The 20122-nt window shown below is 37.3% G+C and overlaps 1 protein-coding gene across 2 annotated transcripts in view; it reads left to right on the top strand.

Annotated features, from left to right (window-relative positions):
• The window catches only part of TAFA1 (TAFA chemokine like family member 1), a 515546-nt gene that overhangs the window by 414979 nt on the left and 80445 nt on the right, over positions 1-20122 (top strand). The window contains exon 3 of one of the 2 annotated variants that reach the window (XM_078152141.1): positions 6738-6875. In XM_078152141.1, coding sequence (XP_078008267.1) covers positions 6738-6875 — 138 coding nt within the window. Of the gene's footprint in view, positions 1-6734; positions 6876-20122 lie in introns of both variants that reach the window. The other variant, XM_021007590.2, reaches the window with a different exon arrangement.

Consider the following 20122-nt stretch of genomic DNA (forward strand, 5'->3'; position numbering starts at 1 on the left):
CAACTAGTAAGTGTCAAAGGCAGGATTTGAGCCTTCATTTCTCTAGAATTGAAGTCCAGAATTTTTCCATTACAACATCCTGCTAATAATATTTCATTTTGTCTGGATTTTGCCCAAGAAAAGAATGTGGAAGTATGAATGTGATCAGTGTAAAGACGCCTGGGGTAAATCAGTACTACTGGCTTTTTTCCCCTTCAAAACCAATTTTTCTTGCTGAAACAAATAACTACGTCTCTTCACCACCTGAAATTTATTCTAGCTATAGAGGTAGAACAAAAAGGACAAAGATGATTTCCCAAATAATTTCAGAGGGCAATGTTGGAGCTCAATTTTATGGGTATTCTGATTTCTGGATCTATTTTAGGCAGAGCCAGAGATAATGTTAATTGGCCAAATAATTTCCACAATTCTTCATTTTATATAGTTGGACATGGCATTTGTGTAGAGGTGACACCTCAGTACTTGTTGCTAAGGAAAACCATGGGGATCTAGGAGGTATGAAAATAGACAACAATATCATTTTAATTTTTAATTCACCCAAGTGTTTTTTTTTGTTTGTTTGAAAGGATCACTCTGCATAATGAAAATTTAAGAGATTAGAAAGGACAGGTATCATTTCCAAGACAGGCTAATGACAAAATGGATTCTTCTCCTTTAGCAAGGGAAAAATTGATATATTATTTTGGTTCTTGGTCTCCATTCTCAGAGAATACAACAGTGCAGCCAGGATTTTATATCCCCATTTCCTGGGGAGGAAATGGACTAATAGCACTTATCCAAGCCAAGTTTCAAGAGTGCTGGGAAAAGTCAATCTTTGTCTTTGACAACGAGTCATGGTCTTTTATTTCCTCCCAAAACAGTTCACTATTTCCTAAAAATGTGTCCTTTGTGGTCCAAAGGAAACAGTGAGTTCCCTTCAAGATGCACAGAACAAATAAACAAACAAAGTAAAAAGAAAGCCAGTTTTACTAGGCTTGCTATATTATATTATGGTATGATACAAATGGTAGTTATGCTATATACTATACTGTACACTATTTTAAGTAGTAAGTAGTAAACACAGTAAGACAAGTTTGACTAACAGAACTATTCTTATTATGGTATACTCACCATATATATAATATAGCATGTTCTATAGTCAAATATATACATATGTAATATATATATTTACATATGCATACATATAAAAGTATATTATATTATTTATATAAGGCAACTAGGTGATGCAGTGTATGCATAAAGTGCCGGGCCTGAAGTCAGGAAGATTCCTCTTCTTAAGTTCAAAACTGGCTTCAGATACTCACTAACCATGTGACCTTGGATAAGTCACTTCACCCTGTTTGCCCCAGTTCCTCATCTGTAAAATGAGCTGGAGGAGGAAATGGCAAACCACCCCAGTGTCTTTGCCAAGAAAACAAAAAACAAAAAAACAAATGGGATTGCGAAGAGTTAGACATGACTGAAAAATGACTGAACAATATATACTGAATAATAATAATAGAACTAGTTCTACTAGTCTTATAACTAATCTGCTAATTTTACTAGTCTTACTATAGTCAATAGTATATAATATACTATTTACACATGTATGTATATATCTACTACATATGTAAAGTATTTAATATATGATAGTATATGATACAACCATGTGTATATATGTTTCATATGTATTTATATTGTATATATTCTTTTATTTACTATAATGAATAAATTATATAAATTAATTAAATAATATAATAAAATTTACTTATAGCAAATATAGCAAATACTATGATAAATAGTATAAACCATATATTATATAGAAGATTGTATTTTAACAACACTATATATAGTATGTAGCTATACTATATTCCATGTACTGTTTAATATAGCACTGTTGTATTTTACTATTTACTATTATTTTATATTCTTTATCACTTCTGTATTATTTATAATATTTACCACTATTTACTATTATTTTTCTTGTTGTTGATCAGTCATTTCATCTGACTCTTCATGACCTCATCTGGGGTTTTCATGGCAAAGATACTGGAGTGGTTTATCATTTACTTCCCCAGTTCATTTTACAGATAAGGAAACTGAGGCAAACAGGGTTAAGTGACTTGCCCAGGGTCACACAGCTAGTAAATGTCAGAAACCAGATATGAACTAAGGTCTTCCTGATTCCAGGTCAGCATTCTATCCACTGTGCTCATTGCCTCAATTGCCCCAATATTGTTTTACTATAGCAAATAAAATCTATAATGGTAGTATATGATATAATATAGTACAATATAGTAAATATTGTAGTAGGACTTGTTTTGCCAATCTTACTATGTTGTGATATGTTACGGCAAGGTATGGTATGGTATGATATTGTATGGTTGGGACGGCATAGTAGACTATAGTGCACTATAGCATAATATGCCATAGCTTAGAACTATACTTCAAAGAAGGTTTCCCTGACAAACATAATTTGTAAATATTATTAATACACTATAACTAAATCCCACTGTAAAGTTATGAAGCCTTGTTAACATTACCCAGCCAATAATTCATTTTTTCCTTTGGAACTTGACAACCCTTGAAATATTGTGTTTTTTCTGGAACGCAATTAATGGCAGAGTAGATCAAGGCAGCAAGCAATACTGGCTGGAATGCTTGAGCAATAGGATTGAATGGATAGATTAATTTATTCTAGTTTGCATTGAATAAATTGGCAGTGGAGATCTGGGAATATCAGACCATTCTAGCAAATGGGGAAATTGAAACTCCCAATATTGAGGTAATGATGGCCTTCTCTGCACTCATATACACCTAGTACCAGGCTCTGTGAACACAGGCCTATCTGCATGTTAACTGACTTAATAGTTCATTTTGTCATGAGTGGAAGAGTTTGCCATTTACAGCCATATCTCCTTGATTCCCAGAATGCAATTAGCCAGAGGATGAAGTGGCCTACAGTCACTTACCTTATAAATAAGATTTAATGGAAAGAAAAAGCTGAGTAACATTGAGCCACTCCTGTTGGATTCTTCACTAACTCCAAATCACCACCTTGGGTTGGAGCAGGTTAGACGAATACTAACTTGCACTGTGACTTCCTGGTGATTTCTAAGTTTCATGCTATGTATAACTGTCTATTGGCATGTACAAGTGTGAGATAATGAATGATTGGCATCTAAAAGAACATCGGTAAAGTACCTAGAAAAACATGATAAGTGGTGATGGGGAGACTTTTTGACGTGGAATACATAACATGGAACACCCTTATGATTAAGACATCTACCTGCTTGGAAGTTCTGTCCATGAATACATCAACTGGCCAGTGTCACAAGGGCATGTGAGTTCATGGCAGCAAGGACTCTCACTGTGAGTGCTACCTTCACTGGTGGAAATTTCAAACTATCTATGGTCACCGATGGATAATAGTCTCTAGTAGTGGAGCCTCAAAGGAATGAAACACTCTTGTCATATGGCTGGTAAATGTCAGTACAATTTGAACCCAAGTCTTCCTTACTCTAATTCCATCATTCCTGTCAAAGGAAGAAATGGAGACTTGACTTTTTTTTTTTTTGCTTAGGCAAGCAGGGTTAAATGACTTGCCCAGGGTCACACAGCTAGTAAGTGTCAAGTGTTTGGTCTGAGACTGGATTTGAACGCAGGTCCTCCTGACTCCAGGGCCGGTGCTCTATCCACTGTGCCACCAAGCTGCTCCCAAGACTTGACTTTTAAAATTCCCATGGGATTCTGTAGGTTTAATACACACTGATTGCTAGACTAGCTTTGCCCTCCACTCCCTGTAGGTGTACATTACGATGGATATGATATCCAAATGGTATTTGTAATTGGTTTAATTAACTCTAAGATGGCTAAGCAGACAGATAAGTATTCTATGGTTTATTGAACTATAGTATATTATAGTGTATAGTTATACAATATTCTATATAGGTACTAAATGTGCTATCTAGAGGGTCAAGGCAAGTCTGTTACTTTGCTTGATGTACCTTCTAATCAGATCATGCTAGTTTCAGTCAGGAACATGGTTCCAGTCATCCTCTCAAGCCCAGACAGTACCACTAAAATTAGGGACAGTTTCATGATATCAGAAATAATTCTTCTAGATTAGACCTAGGATGCTGTTACCTGGTGATTATGAGCTACATGCATCTGACTGCAGGTCAGCCAGGCTAAAGATTAATGCACAATCAGCCCTATTCTTCATTAATACTATTTTGTTGCTGCTATGATTATATATTCCTTTTAATTCAACAAGCCCTAAGTATGCACCTACTATGTGAAAGGTGAGAGGCAGTACCTGTAGAACAAATAGTAAGCCTCAGATCTGGAAAACTTGGATTCAAGTCCTTTTTCCAACTTGTCCAAGCTGTGTGATCCTGACCAAATTACTGAGTATCTCAGAGCCCACAGGCAACTCTCTAAGGCTGTGATTGCTGGAAGATTTAGTCACACACAGGTTTCCAAACTTATTTGTCCCTTTTCAAAAAAAAATTACTCAGCACCCCCCTGGAAATCTACTTTCTTTAAACCTTTAATGTTTGGGGGTTTTTTTGAAAATTGTATCATTTAAAAAATAATACTGCCTCCCTGGATTGTTCCAGCATCCCCCCAGGGGATGGTATCACCCACTTTGAAAACCTAGACCATGCTAGATTTGGAGTCAAGGAAAACTGAGTTGCAATGCTCCTTTGGGCACTTGCTAGCTGTATGACCCTGGGAAGTCATTTAAAATCACTTAGCCTCAGTTTCCTCATCTGAAAAATGTGAAGAATAGCCCTTTCTATGGTTGTAGTGAAGATCAAATCAGATACTTGTAAATTACTTCAAAAACTTAAAGAGCTATGTAAATTTTAGCTATCATTGATCTCAGATGAGTTGGTAAGTATGTTAGGTAGGGGAGGGGGTTTTCATAGCACATATTATCACCAGTAAAACTGCTGTTCTGGATGGTCTCCCATCAAAAGTAATAAAATGTGTGCTAGGCATTTGAGGAACAAAGATGAAACAATACAGTCCCTGACCTCAAGGAGCTTACTATCTATTGGGCCGATACAACATGGATTTACAACTAAGTAAAGACAAAGTAATTGGGGAAAACCCAAACAATTGAGAAAAAGTCTTTCAATTCAGCAAGCATTTACCAGAAGGCATGATTGTGTGCCAGTCTCTAGGGATGCAAGAGCAAAACCAAAATAGCCCTTGCCCTCAAGAAGCTTACATTTGACTGAAAGGAAACAACTTGTCAACTCTACCACTTACTAGCCATGTGACCTTGGACAAGTCATTTAACCTCAATTTCCTCTATCTGGAAAGGGACAGGGCTGGAATAAATTCTTTCTATTTACCCTTCTAGCTCTGAATCGAGGAAGAATAAGAGTTTCTTCAGAGCAGGGACTTTTTAGTCTTTTTAACTGTATTCCTAGTGCCCCCTACAAGCCATTAAATATAAAATAGGGCTAAGGAAAGGCTTCATTCAGGAGATGACACCTTGTAGACAGCTAGGGGTTCCAGCGTCCCAGATAGCTGACCAGATGAGTGCTGACCACCTTGCAACCAGCCTGAACATAAAAAGTAGATAGGCTTACAAGTGACAGTGAGCTAAAACATATTTGGCCAATTAAATAGATCACTGACATTCTGAGGGCCAGATCCCATAATGGGATTGAGATCCATCTTGAGCATTAAACCAAGTATTTAGGGGAAGAAGGCTAGAGAGGAGAATTGATTCCTTTCATTCACCTACTGGAGTACCTTTAGCTTCCCTGCAGAAATAACTGGCTTAAGTGGGATCCCCAAGGCCTGAAAGGTTTCTCACACTCCCACAGATGCCTCACTCTGGATGGCAATAGATCACCATCCCAGTAAGATCTGGACTACTTCAATCTGTAAGAAATGTGCCAATAGCTGAGAATTGAGATGTGACTTAAAGTCCACATGCTTGCTCTTCATCTATTCTTTCACATGCGGATAAAGTCTGGATCGGAGGAAAGCAATCTGGCACAACACTCCACAACTGGGTTTAAAATGCAGCCTTGTTGAAGGTGGTTGAAGGTGGAAAGCATTGATTTCAAGTCAATTTCCCAACCTCATCTATTCCGTATTGCTGTGATTTCCAGTTGCTTGTCATTAGAAAGACCCCAGGGAATCAGACACACAAAGACTTAGCAAAGGAGGGCTCTGAGAATTTAAACCATTAGAATCAGGCAGAATTTGACTCTGCATATTGGCTATGCTGGGGGCAGCTAGGTGGTGCAGTGGATGGAGCATTGGGCTTGAAGTTAGGAAGAGTCATCTTCCTGAGTTCATATCTGGCCTCACACACTTACTAGCTGTGTGACCTGGTGAGTCACATAATCCTGTTTGCCTCAGTTCCTCATCTGTAAAATGGGCAGGAAAAGGAAATGACAAACCATTCCAGTATCTCTTCCCCCCAAAAAAAAAACACAACAGAGGGGCGATGAAGGGTAAGACACAACTCAAATGATTGAAGAACGACAACAAAATTGACTCTACTAGGCATCCAATGCCTTCATGCTTCCCAGTACCAATGTAGGGTCACTAAGGTGGTATTTATTTGTGCATTTTTTTCTACCTGTAATACTGTAATTCCAAGGTTATCTACAGAGATGACACCTGTTAATCCTTTTTTTTTTCATGATCCTAGATGCTAATTTTCTTAGATGCTTTGATTAGCCTCTGCAGGTCTAACACATGCCTTCTCTCTTTATTGCCAGAAGGAGGAACCTGTGAAGTTATAGCTGCACACAGATGTTGTAATAAGAACCGCATTGAAGAAAGGTCACAAACAGTAAAATGTTCTTGTCTGCCTGGAAAAGTGGCTGGAACGACCAGAAACCGACCGTCCTGTGTCGATGGCAAGTAGATGACTTCCCTCTCAAATCTCTCTGAATGTCTCCCTCTACATCCTTAATTACTGAGTTTTCAGCTTTTACACTATAGCACTTCATGGCAAAAATAAAGACATTTATTTGAGCCAGAATGTACCCAAAAAAAAGAGAGAGAGAAGGAAAAGAAAATGGGGACCTTCGAGGCTCATATTGTTGATGACTTTTTATGTTTCAGTAGGGATCCTGTGAAGCGATTAAACCGAATGGTTGGCCTTTCACCTTGTGAAATCTCAGTGTATGGCTAGAAATTCTTTTAGAAATTAAATGCTAGTCTAATCCAACTTGCCTTTCTCACTGGGAGGGATGTAGAGTATTGAACATTATAGGCCAAGTTCCTCTCCCCTTTATGGTTTGTCATAGAATTTTATATGTAGAAGTTACTTCAGAGATCAGCCAATCAAGAATCATTTATTAAGTACCTACTGTGTACCAAGAACTGTCCTAGCCACTGAGGATACGAAGACAAAAGTTGAATAAGAGTCTCTGCCCTGGGAGGAGCTCACTACAGTTATCCCTTCCACATTGTCGGGGTTAGGAGCTTAGTGACCCAGTGATCTGAAAATCCACATTAAAAATGTTTGGACTTCCCTTGGTGCCAGAGAAGTCTGATTTCTTTTCTTTGTCTTTTATGGGGTATTTACAATACCTTATTGTAAAATTTGGGTTGATAGTAGACAAAGCTATACATATATTTACACATTTCTGAGTTGTCAAATTCTTTCTATGTCATCTGCTGGTCTTTTTGTGTCTGCAGCTTCTGCAAAACTCTCAAAGATTCCAATTTAATTTCTTGTGCCGAACCACAACATATTGAAATTGCAAGGGGGAAAGCCATGATGTGGAAGGGATAACTGTATCTAAGAGGAGAGATAATGTACACATAAACCAGTAGATGAAAATGAAATGAAAGCTGAATAAATGAAAGTAAATAACAGCTGAATAAATAAATATGAGATAGATTATTTAGGAAGAGCACGAGCAGTTGGGGGATGAAGAGGGGTTTTAAAAATATTGCAGGTGGCATTTGAGGTAAGATGTTCCACACTTTTATGTGCCCTCAATCAGCCGACCTTGAAAAAGCCCTGGAATTTTTTTTCCTTCTAACACAATTTTGCAAGCTCTATTGCAATATCTGGAAGGAGTAAGGGATTCTGTGGGAGAGAAAGTGAGAAGGAAATGCATTCCAGGATTTTGGATGCCCAGTACAAAGGCACCAAGATGTGTGAGAATAGCAAGAAGACTGATTTGGTTGGACCAAAGAATGTAGGAAGAGGAATAGTGTGTAATACTATAATAACATACTATTATTATTATTACTATTATATAATAACATACACAATAACATACACACACACACACACACTATATGAATACAACTATAAATCATTCATTATGGAAAAAAAACAATTGGAGAAATATTACTTGTTCATGAATAAACCAAGCCAATATACAGTAAAAAGCAAAACTACGTAAAATAATTTAATTATTCAGTGCCAGACCAAACTACCAATGGATTAGTTCACAGAGCTAGAAAATATAATAATTAAATTCACCTGGAAGAACAAAGATAAAAAATATCAAGGGAAATAAAGAAAAAAGTATAAAGGAAAAGCGCCTAGCAATATTAGATATCAATACATACTACAAAGTAGCAATCGTCAAAATATTTAGTATTGGTTAAAAGAGAGAGAGATTGATCGGTGAAACAGGTATACAACATAAAAAAGCAAATAAATATCTTAATGTTTGATAAAAACCAAAGACTCCATCTACTGTGATAAGAATTCATTATTGGACAACACTGTTGGAAAAACAGGCAAGCAGAATGGCAAAAACATGATATAAATCGACATTTCATGCCATATACCAAGATAAATTGTACATGAATACATGATTTAGACATAAAGGACTACATTATAAAGAAATCAGAGGAGCAAGGAAGAAATTACCTTTCACATTCATGGAGGGAGGGAGAGTTCTTGACCAAACAAATGACAGAGAGGACTACAGAAGATAAAATGGACAATTTTGATTATATAAAATTAAAGTTTTGCACAAACAATTATGTAAATAAAATTAGAAGGAATACTAGTAACAGTGAGTTTATCTGATAAGAGATTCATCTTAAATATACAAGGAACTGATACAAATTTATATGAATAAGAGCCATTCCTTGACTGATAAATGGGATTAGGATCTCCAATACAGAGACACTAAGATGTGTGAGAAATAGCAAGAAGGCCAACTTGTCCAGACAAGCTGTTTCTAAGTCAGAAATCCTAATTATCAATAGTCATATTTTTAAAATCCTCCAGAACAGTCATAATTAAATACTTAATGACTACATAATTAATGCTTAATAATTAAAGAAATACCCCTCAGATTGACAAAGCTGACAAAAAAAGGAAAATTGTAAGTGTTTGTGAAGCTATGGGAAAATAATCACATTCATGCACTATTGGTGGAGTTGTGAATTGGTTCAACCATTCTGGAAAGAAATTTGGAACTATGCCAAGTTATTAAACAGTATCTTTTGACCAACTACTACTACCAAGCCTATGCTCCCAAAGAGAAAGAAAAAAAGAATGTCCAGAAATACAAAAATATTGTAGTAGCTCTCTTTGTGTAGGCAAAGAATTGGAAACTAATAGGATACCGATCAATTAAGGAATGGCTAAACAAATCATGGTATTTAAATGTAATAAAATACTCTTGTGCTATAAGAAATTATGAAAGATAGGGGCAGCTAGGTGATGCAGTGGATAGAGCACTGGCCCTGAAGTCAGAAGGACCTGAGTTCAAATTTGGCCTCAGACCAAACACTTGACACTTACTAACTGTGTGACCCTGGGCAAGTCACTTAACCCCAATTGCCTAAAAAAAAAAAAAGAAATTATGAAAAAGATAGTTTCAAAGAAATGTAGGCAGTATTGTATGAACTGGTGCAGAGTAAAGTGAGCAGAATGAGGAGAAAAATTCATACAATAAAAAACAACTGTAAAAAGCAAGCAACTTTGAAAGACTTTAGTACTCTGATCAATACAATGATCACCATGGTTATAGAACACTAATGGTGAAGTAGGCTATTTCCCACCTGATAGAGAGGTCATCAACTCAGGGTGCAAAATGAGATATATTTTTTAATATGGCCAATGGTGGAATTTGTTTGACTTCATTAGGCATATTTGTTATAAAAGCTTTTTTGTTTCAGTAGGGAGGTGAGAGAGAAAAGGAAAGGACAGATTTTTCTTAATTGAAAAAAAATTAAATTAGTAACAAAAATGAAAGCAAATTGGGGATCATCTAAACCAGTGTTTCTCAAAATTTGTGGTTTCAGGACACCATTACACTCTTAAAAATAATTGAGGACCCGAAAAAAGCTTTGTTTATTAGAGTTATAACTTTTTATATTTACCATATTAGAAATTAAAATATGTTAACATTACCATGAAAATAGTTTTCATAATATAAACTAGCTCAAAAGGTCTCAGGGACCCCTAGGAGTGCTAGGACCACATTTTGAGAACCACTCATCTTAATTAATCTACCATCACCCCAGTTTACAGAGAAGGCTATAGAATTGACAAGTCACACCGAATCAGTAGCAGAAGGGCAAATAGAACCTAAGTCTGTTGACTTTAAATCCAGGGTGCATGTCTCTCTCTGTCTCTGTCTCTCTGTCTCTCTGTCTCTGTCTCTCTCTCTCTCTCTCTGTCTCTCTCCCCACCCCTGTGTGTGTGTGTCTCACTCCCAGTAGAATATGAGCTCCTTGAGGGCAGGAACAGTTTCATTTGTCTTTGTATCTCTAAATTAGTCAGCTTATTAAATTATTTTAAATGAATGAATGTTATACTCAAAAATATATCAATGACTGTAATCTTCATAGCTGTAGGTGTTTACTGTAACATGTAGATTTCAACTCACTCGTACCTGTCCAGCCCTTGACAGACAGTCATGTGTTCTCGTGAGTTCAATGCAGGGAGCCAACCCAACATTCCAGGGGCCCTTTGAGTTCCCCTGACATTATGAGATTATGAGGATAGCAGTTGATCCCATGGACTACCCATAAGTATCACTCACCCTTGCCATGAGTCTAATCCTTCTTTTCTTAGCATATACTTCAGTGATGATAGCCTTTATACTGGTTCTCTTTCATGATTCTTTGTATTATGTCTCAACCCACTTCTGCCTGCCATGAGCCTCTCCATTGTCCTTTTGCCATGACCCAATTTCAGTTTTTCTGAAGCAATAGTGTTTAATGAACTACCTAAAACTATCCCTTATTGGAAAGGCAGCACATGGCTAGAGAATCAAAAACTTTCTTCATGGTGGCTAGAGGAGCTGGTTGGCTCTAAGAAGCCATAAGCATTAGAAACCAATTATGGTTCCCTGTACTCATCACTGGAGGCAGTATAGACAATTATAGCAATAAATCTTCATTCAATTTCCATTTTCTTTTTTTTACCTTTAATGATTTGGAATCAAAAAACTTTCGAGATGAAAAGACAATAATGGTGCATCTACGCCAGCAGGCGAGGAGCTGACACCAAGTGCCAAGGCAATGGGAGAGGCAAGCTTATCCAACAGCCCAGTTTGGGGCTTCAGAAAGATCTATGCCTTATCTTAGATGATCTGAACTCTCTGGAGACACTGGACAGGCAAGGAGGTTTAGAACTAACTCTTTCAAACAAAACTTGGACCTACACTGAAAAATTTAGAGTTCAACATAGGACAACAGATTTGTCAGAACTCAAAATATTTTCACACACCAGACAGTGTTTTGAGAATCATCATGGAGAATACTAGAAGGAAGTGCTGTGGGGATATGGAAAGTGCTCTAGGTTTAGAGAGAGAGGAACTCAGTTCGGATTGTTTCTCTGCTCTTCTGTGTGAGCTTTTCTTGGCCTTAAGTGTCCTCATGAGGTGGTACAATGGATAGAGCACTTCACCTGAAGTCAGGACTATCTGAGTTCAAATCCAGCCTCAGACTCTAGCTTTGTTGCCTTTTACAAGTCACTTGGCCTGTTTGCCTCAGGTTCCTCAACTGTAAAATAAGGATAAAAATAATACCTACTTGGCAGGGTTGCCATGAGGATCAAATGAGATACTTGTAAAGCACTAGCATAGTACCTGACACATAGTAAGCATTAAATAAATGTGTATTCTCTTCTTTTCCCTTCCCCTCATCCAGAAAATGAAATCTCATTTTAAGATACCCACCAATTTTAATCTTATGATTCTATATATTTATCACTTGAAATAATAATTTGAAAGTTCTCACTGTGGCAGTCTCCTCTGTTTGGCATTTAAAGCCCTTCCAAATCTGACCCCAGCCTACCTTTCTAATCCTATTATACATTATTTTCTTTCATATGCTTTTGTTCCAGCCAAAGTGTTCCTACCCACCACTATTTATTACTTCCATTTCTCACCTCCAGATGTTTGCACATACTATCCCCCCTCCCTAGATAGTACTACCTTCTCACATCCATTTTTTTAATTGTAAAGAAAAAAAATCAGATAACTCCTGAAGTAGACTAATGACTATTATAGCAAAGATTCAGTTTGGTAGTCTTGGTTTTCCTTCAAATCAAACCAGAGCTTCTTCAGCACCATCACACTACTTATGCCTTCTTCAGAATCTCACTAATGCTGGCTATTTGTCTTTTTTTTTTTTGATCCACTAAAAAATGGATAGAAACCAGGCATCCCACCTAAAGACAGTGGACAATCCAAATGCTCGACTTTTCCTAATCAGATTCTTTTTCATGAAATTTGCCTCTAATCACAAGTGCTAAAATGGATGCTATTTGCTCCCAAAGTTCCAGGTCAGGAGACTTCTGTAGTGTTTTCAAGAAACACTGATTCAGAGTAAAGCATCTCCTAAATTGTTTAAGGATTAAAAATCAGGATATAGGTCATTTAAAATAAGCCCAGAAAATTAGGTAGAAGCCTTACCCCAGTTTTCTAAAGGTTCTATTTAGGGGAAGAGTAGACCATTTAATTTATTTTAAAGGAAACACAGGCTATACCATTATAACTGGAAAAGCATACTCAAAGGCTTAAATTGTAGAGAAGTCATTTATAGTTAGTTATGAAGGAGATAGCATTGTACCCTTGGACTCCTGCCTAACACCACACAAAGTCAATATGAATTATTATACTTTAATTCACACCCTGTTGTGTTTTATTGCTTAATTATTCTGTGCCCAAGAATAAGGGGAGGGGGAACCCAAACACCCCATGATAATAGCTTTGATTGAGGCTAACTAAAAATAAAATATGCAGTCTTCCAATAACTTAATCTTCCAATAACCGTACTCTTTGGAAAATAAAAACAAGGTGATAGCAAATGGCATAATTCAGTGGAGAGAATGAGAAGCAATATGGAACAGTTGAGAAGAACATTTGTTCTGGGACCTGAAAAGTTGGCTTCAAATCTTACTACCTGGGTGGCCCTGGGCAAGTGTTAACATCCCTTGTTCTGATGTTTCATCTGTAAAATGAGGAGGTTAGATTGGTCAGCCTCTGAGTTTCCTTCTAGCCCTAGATTTATGATAAACTGAAGAAGGATTATGTTAAAAATAAATATCAAGATCAAGGCCATGTAATTAGTTCACTCATGGTTTCAAACCTTATTGCCAATAAAACAGTTTTTTAAATAGTAGTAAAAAATACTTTGAGGACTTTTCAGTTAAAAGTTATTATTGGAGAAACTAGATGGCACAGTAGATAAACCACCAGCCCTAGAGTCAGAAGGACCTGAGTTCAAATCTGGCCTCAGACACTTAGTAACTGTGCGACCCTAGGCAAGTCATTTAACTCTGACTGCCTCCAAAACAAAAAAAAAAAAAGTTATTTTCTAAAAGAATTAAGAGATGTGGGTAAGAAAAGTATCAATCAAATATTCAATATTAAAATGATCATTTAAATGCAAGGTTTATGATTACTTAGAAGAGGAAGTAGTGATCTCTAGAAACCAGCATGGGTTAATTAAAAACATGCCTTGCCTCCCTAACCTCATTTTCTTTTATGACAGTTTGCTAAGCTGGTTATTGTTTTGTATTTTTTATTTTTCTTTGTTTCATGGTTTGGGCAGGTGTGGCTGTGCTTTTATCTACATCAGAGGGAATACTAGCATTGATGAAATCATGGATTCATTTGAGTACTAGATGGGTAGATCAAGGGATTTCAAATTGACATCAACATACGTGGACTCCCCTGTATGTCTACAAGTTAAAAACCTTCTATATGTCTACATCAAGTTTCATTTAAAAAAGAAAAGAAAAAGCTAGTTTGATGGACTAAGATTATTTTAATGCAACTGCTTAAATCCAATCAGTTGCCTACTGGGCGTATCTTCTTTTCTCTTGATTCTTTTGACAGAATTAAACCTCCCCCTTCAAAAGAAAAAATGGCTTGTATCTCTACATGGCCAGAGTTTCCATTGCATTTGCTTCTGTAGGCTATCCGCCATTTGAAAATAAAAGTTCTTGTCATTGCTGTTGCTGCTTTTTGGTCATTGTTTTGTTGTGGGTTTTTTTTTTTTGCATTTCTTCTGCTTTCTTGGAAAAGGTGACAGACGTTAGGCATATTACATTGCATGTAACGTCAGACTTTATTGATGCTATACTTAGTTTTTTGGAATTGTTTTTTTTTATCCTTTGTCCTAAGGGGACAGCTTTCTAGAAGCACTATTGAATATTAAAAGGAAGGGAAGGAGGGATATGTTGGGAAATGCGGATGATGTCAAAATAAAAGGTAACGTCAAAAATTTATAAAAGTATCTCCATTGTTTACATTGGCTTTGTATGGTCCAAGAATAATATACCTGATGGCTTCTTAATGCAGTCTGGCCAACACTAGGAGGACTTTGGGTAAAAATAAGCATCATCATGACCATAACAATAGCTTATTTATAAGTATATATATACATATATACACATGTACATATGTATGTATGCATTGTAAATATACACATATACATATACATATATATGTGTGTGTATATATGTATATATATATGTATATATATATATATATATATATATGTGTGTGTGTGTGTGTGTGTGTGTGTGTGTGTGTGTGTGTATATGTAGTTTCCAAAGAGCTTTTCTTTCATATATTTTTTCATTTGAGTCTCACAAAAAATTCTGGCAAAAACCCTATTATTAGTCTAATAACTTCATTCTGCAGATGAGGAAACTGAGAGAGAGATTACAACTTGCTGAGGTTCCCTTACAGCTAGTAAGTGTCTGAGGTGGGATATGAACCTAGTCGTCTGTTCTTTTGGTTCAAAGCTGCCATTTCAGTCAGGCAGGAGATGCCCAATGAGGTGACATTCTACTAATGAAGATCAGTAGCCATTGTGCAATGAATGTATCATCTTAGAGTGTTGTCTGGCCCCCTGAGACAGTAAGTGGCTTTTTCAGACTCATGTTTCCTGGATGAACCAAAGATAGAGCAAATTTGGGTTTTTCTGACTCTGAGGTCAGCCCTCTATCCACACCTTCTCTCCTACAAATCTTAAAGCCTTGTGTAAATGAGAGCTATTATTAGTCTTCAGAGTTCCCCATAAAGGGAGCCAGCTTGAATAGTTTTCATCTCATCCTAGAAGAGACCTAAGTCTCTTGAAAGAATCCATCATCAGGAAAACAGCCAGAGGAAAACATTGAACCTATCTGGTTTGTGCCAGATTCATTAACTCCTATGCCAAATCAATGTCACTTTCTTTTTCACAAGCACCCAGGTAGGCACCCAGATTTGGCTGTGATGTGAGACATGCGTTAGAAAAATTGTGTATTACCAGACCTCCTGGTGTTGTAAACACCAACCCTTGGCAGTCATGGAGTAAATTAGAATTTTGTTAAGCTTTCTCCCATATTCATCAACAATGGAATTCCCCAGGAATAGCCACAAAGGCAATGGCGTCCATTTATCTCTTATGCCTCAAGTGGCTTCAAAGACCTGATCTTCTCGTACCAAGTGAGAGCACTTTCAATCAATTCTTATTTTTTGAGAAAGGGAAGAAAAATGTTTTTTTAAATCTAAGGAGTCAGCTTCTCATCCCTCTTAGTGTGCACCGACATAGATAAGAAGAGATTTCAGAGTCCCGTGTTATTAATGTGCTGTCTCTAAGAATAACGAGCAAGCTTTGTGAATTATTTCACACTCCCAAGGAAATCTATAGCCCTGTCCTTCCACAGCACCACTTGTAAACCACTCAAGATGTTTGTATTTTTCCCATGGGCAGAGTCAGATGACTTCATTTGTGTTGGGGAAAATGTGCGCTATACCCTCGGAAGGCCTGTTGATAGATCCCTAAAAGAAAGGGTAAATCATATGAGCTCGAGGGCAAAAATGAGGCCTTTGTCATCTTTGTATCAGCTGTTCTCTGGATTATTAGGCATTTTAACTGATATAGTATTAAAGTTTTTCAAGCCCCAAATTCTAGAAATCTCTCAATGTTGTAGGTAAAGTTAATAACATTATGGAATGACTTAATCATCTACTTATTCAATGGATGGTCATAGGTCTTCACTCTGTAGTACTGAAGGGAGAACCCAAACTAATACAACAGCAAGAGTTTACCTCATGCCTAGTATGGGAAATATCCAATTGACTCGAATTTTATTGATGTTATGATGTCAGCCATCAATCAGAGGTAATAAGACTAAGTGCTCTACCCAAAAGGTGACTAATTATTGGCCAAGAACTCTGGCCTTTGGAATACATAATAAACCAAGCCAGTTAAGCTAATCAGGCCAAATGGTTTATTCAGCCTTAACAGCTCACAGCTCATTAGCTGAATTTTGCTTCTGAGCCAATTTCATATTTATCATATATTATTTTACCATAGAAGCACCTGGCATTGTGTTTAGAGTACTGGGCATGGAGTCAAAAAAGATCTAAGTTCAAAACCTAAGCCTGAAACTTAATAGTTATGTGACCGCAGCAAATCATTAGCCTCAGCATGCTTCTGACCACTCCCTAGACGTAATTACTAAGTAATAAGTAGGCAACATGCTAGAAAGTAAAGAGCTCTGGTTCTGGTCAAAGGTTCAGTCATTTTTCAGTTGTGTTCGAATCTTTGAAACCCTATTTGGGGTTTTCTTGATGAAGATATTGGAGTGGTTTGACATTTCCCTCTCCAGCTCTTTTTACAGATGAGCAAACTGAGGAAACTGAATTAAGTGACTTGCCTAGGATCACACAGCTAGTAAGGGTCAGATTTGAACTCAGGAAGATGAGTCTTCCTGACTCCAGGCCCAGTACTCCATCCACTGTACCACCTAGCTACCAAACAACTGGTCAAATGACTTGGGTTCAAATCCTGCCCCTGGCACTTACTACTTGAGTAAGCTGGGCCAGTTCCTTGATCACTCTGGGCCTCAGTTTCCTCAATTGTGAGTTGATACAGTTGGACCAGGCGGTCTCTTAAGTCCTTTCTAGCTCTGCCCATGTTCCGTGCTGTATTGGTAAAGGAAGTTACTCAAATGGCTCATTTTGTTCCCAGGTATTTGACTGAGATAGTTTCTACATGGATAACTAAAAGGGACCAAGTGAGGTCATTTGTTTAAATACTGGAACCCAAAGTGGTGTGGTGTGTTTTAGGGGTTATTACATTGTTTTTACAAATAGCTTAGCCAAGAAGTCATATATTTCCTGAGTGTGTGGAGCTATTATTGGTATATCTGGCCTAAGCTGGAGGCAAAGGAGTGGGAGCAGTGTATTTGGTGTATGGATTTCCATTCATCGACAAATGAGTCCTCAAACATATCAGTCAATAAGAGTGTATCATCCATCTATTCCATGCCAAGAATTATGCTAGACACTGGAGATATTAAGACCAAAATGAGGCACCCTGATCGCAAGGAGCTTATTTTCCAGTTGGGTAGAGAAAGGGTCCGTAGATAATTATAGGATATCTATCAATATCATATTGTTGAGCACTTGATTTCTCTTTGTTTTGGGGACAATATACCTCTTGCCTTATATGATATAATGCCAAGGATAGAAGGGACATTGGTAGTTATTTCATCCAAACCTTCATTTTCCATATGGAGAACCTAAGTCCATGGAGGTAATGTGCCTTACAGTCACATAGCTAGTCTGTCATGGAGTAGAGTCTAGAACCTAGGTCTATTTGTTGTTTAGACCAATATTCCTCTTACTATACTATACATGCCCTTTATAGGTCCTAGAATTAATGTAAATACCCACAAGTGACATGAGGGGTGAAGAATATGAGAGTACTTTTTTTCCCCCTATAACAAACTTAAACAGGTGAATATAAGTGAAAAAAGAAAGCAATACTCTTTGAATCAACGCTCAATATAACTACAGTTCACTTTACCCTTGAGGCAGAGATCCAAGAAACAATTAATTGAGACAATCAAAAATCTCCCTGTTCACTTTCCTACAGCAGATTTCCAAACTTCTTGGTGAATGCTTCAGAAAATAGCAAAGAAAAGCAAACTCAATTGGCTTCATTGATATCACTAGCTTCCACACATACTGTTATCAGTGCTCCTCTCTGCCACCCAAACACCATTTTTCCCACCCCACGACTGCTATAGAGGATCCTCATTCAAAAAAATGTATATAAATGAGGTTTTGATCTAAATATTCAAGTATGTTTTGCATCTCAAAACTCCCTTCTCTCTATCTCAATTCAGATTCTTCACTGGAGGAGGGATTTCAAGGCAGGGGAATTGCTAACATGAGATCGAGTTTAGAAATGTAGACAGGTGTTATTTCATGTCAATGTATTTTCCTCCTGATAATAGTTTATCTCCTCCTTTGTCTCCAACTCATTTCTTTTGGGCTGTCCATGCATCCCAAAAGACAGGCTTTATAATACCTGCACCAAAGGCTGCCTGATGAACCCTTCATGAGAGCCCAGGAAGCTGACCAGAATTCTAATGAGCAGGATTCTAGCTCATGAAAATGGTGATGAGAGAAGGATAGCTTTCTCACTCAGTGAAAACAGCACACTTCAGGCAGAGAATCTGAGCAAGCTTCCCCATTTCTTTGCCAGAGAATGTCAGTGGACATGGGTAGCAGAGATGATTCAGTCACATGTTTGTTACATGGGTCAAAATGTGCTTTGAGACCTTGTAGAGTAGACTTGTAGGTTCTATACAATTAAGAGAAAACTGAGGGGAGCTCTATAAGGATACACAAATAGGTTGCCCAACCTGAACATAGAGGCAAAATTATTACTAGGGCTAAAGGATTATGTCCCAGGACATTGAAATTTCAAGGGTGGAAAGTGTCTTTGTAATTAGAATTGTAGATGGGTGTTATTTCATGGAACTGATTCCTCCTCCCAAGCAACTGAATTGTTCTTTATTGCTATATATCTTCCAGGCCAGAAAGTGCATTGTTGATATCAATACTTGCTACATGTCCCTGGCACCAAAATTGCTAGTTTTGGCTCTGAATGGAGGTGAAAGATTAACTGGATTTGATCTCATTTGAAGTATCCCTCAGATCTGGCTTTTTTCTTCTGTAGTGAGAAGGACAGAGAACATACTAGAATATGTCAATGAGAGGTGTTTGGTTTATCCTCTGCTGCCATTCCAAACTCCCTCTCCCCCCAATTTTCCAGTGTAGTTTAGCTGGAAAGGCAAAGGGTTTAAACTGAACCACTCACTGGAAATTCTCCAGTGGCTAAACCAATCCTACCTATTCCAAAGGACTAGCTTTGTCTCTTATTGTTGGAGATTTGATGACTTTAGAGGCAAAAAAAAAAGTTGGGCTTTTCTAAAGAGAATCTACAGTGTTTGAGGTGAATGAAGATGTTGGAATACATTAATAATAGGAATTATTGTAGGAGCTTTGACAGAATTTTAGAGTTGGAAAGAATTGCAGAAGATTAATGTTCAAATATAAGATCATAGACTTAGAGTTGTGAGAAATATTAGTGGCTTTTGATTCTAGCCATCTCGTTTTAGTGGTGAGGAAACTGAGGCAGGAAGAAAATAAGTGATTTGCCAGTCACGTAGCTAGTAAGTGTCAGAAGGACAATTCAAACACAGGGTCTTCTGAATTCCATATCTAATGCTCTATCCACTATCCAGGGGTGTCAGGCATGCAACCTTTGGGCCACATGCAGCCCCAAACACTTCTAAATATGGCCTGAACTAGATTAAAAGGTAATTAGGAAACATTTAGCAAAATAAATAACAATAAAAATACATAAGTGGGAG

This window comes from Phascolarctos cinereus, unplaced genomic scaffold, assembly GCF_003287225.1.
Source record: "Phascolarctos cinereus isolate Bilbo 61053 unplaced genomic scaffold, phaCin_HiC Scaffold_4;HRSCAF=312, whole genome shotgun sequence".
NCBI classification, from domain to species: Eukaryota; Metazoa; Chordata; class Mammalia; order Diprotodontia; family Phascolarctidae; genus Phascolarctos; species Phascolarctos cinereus.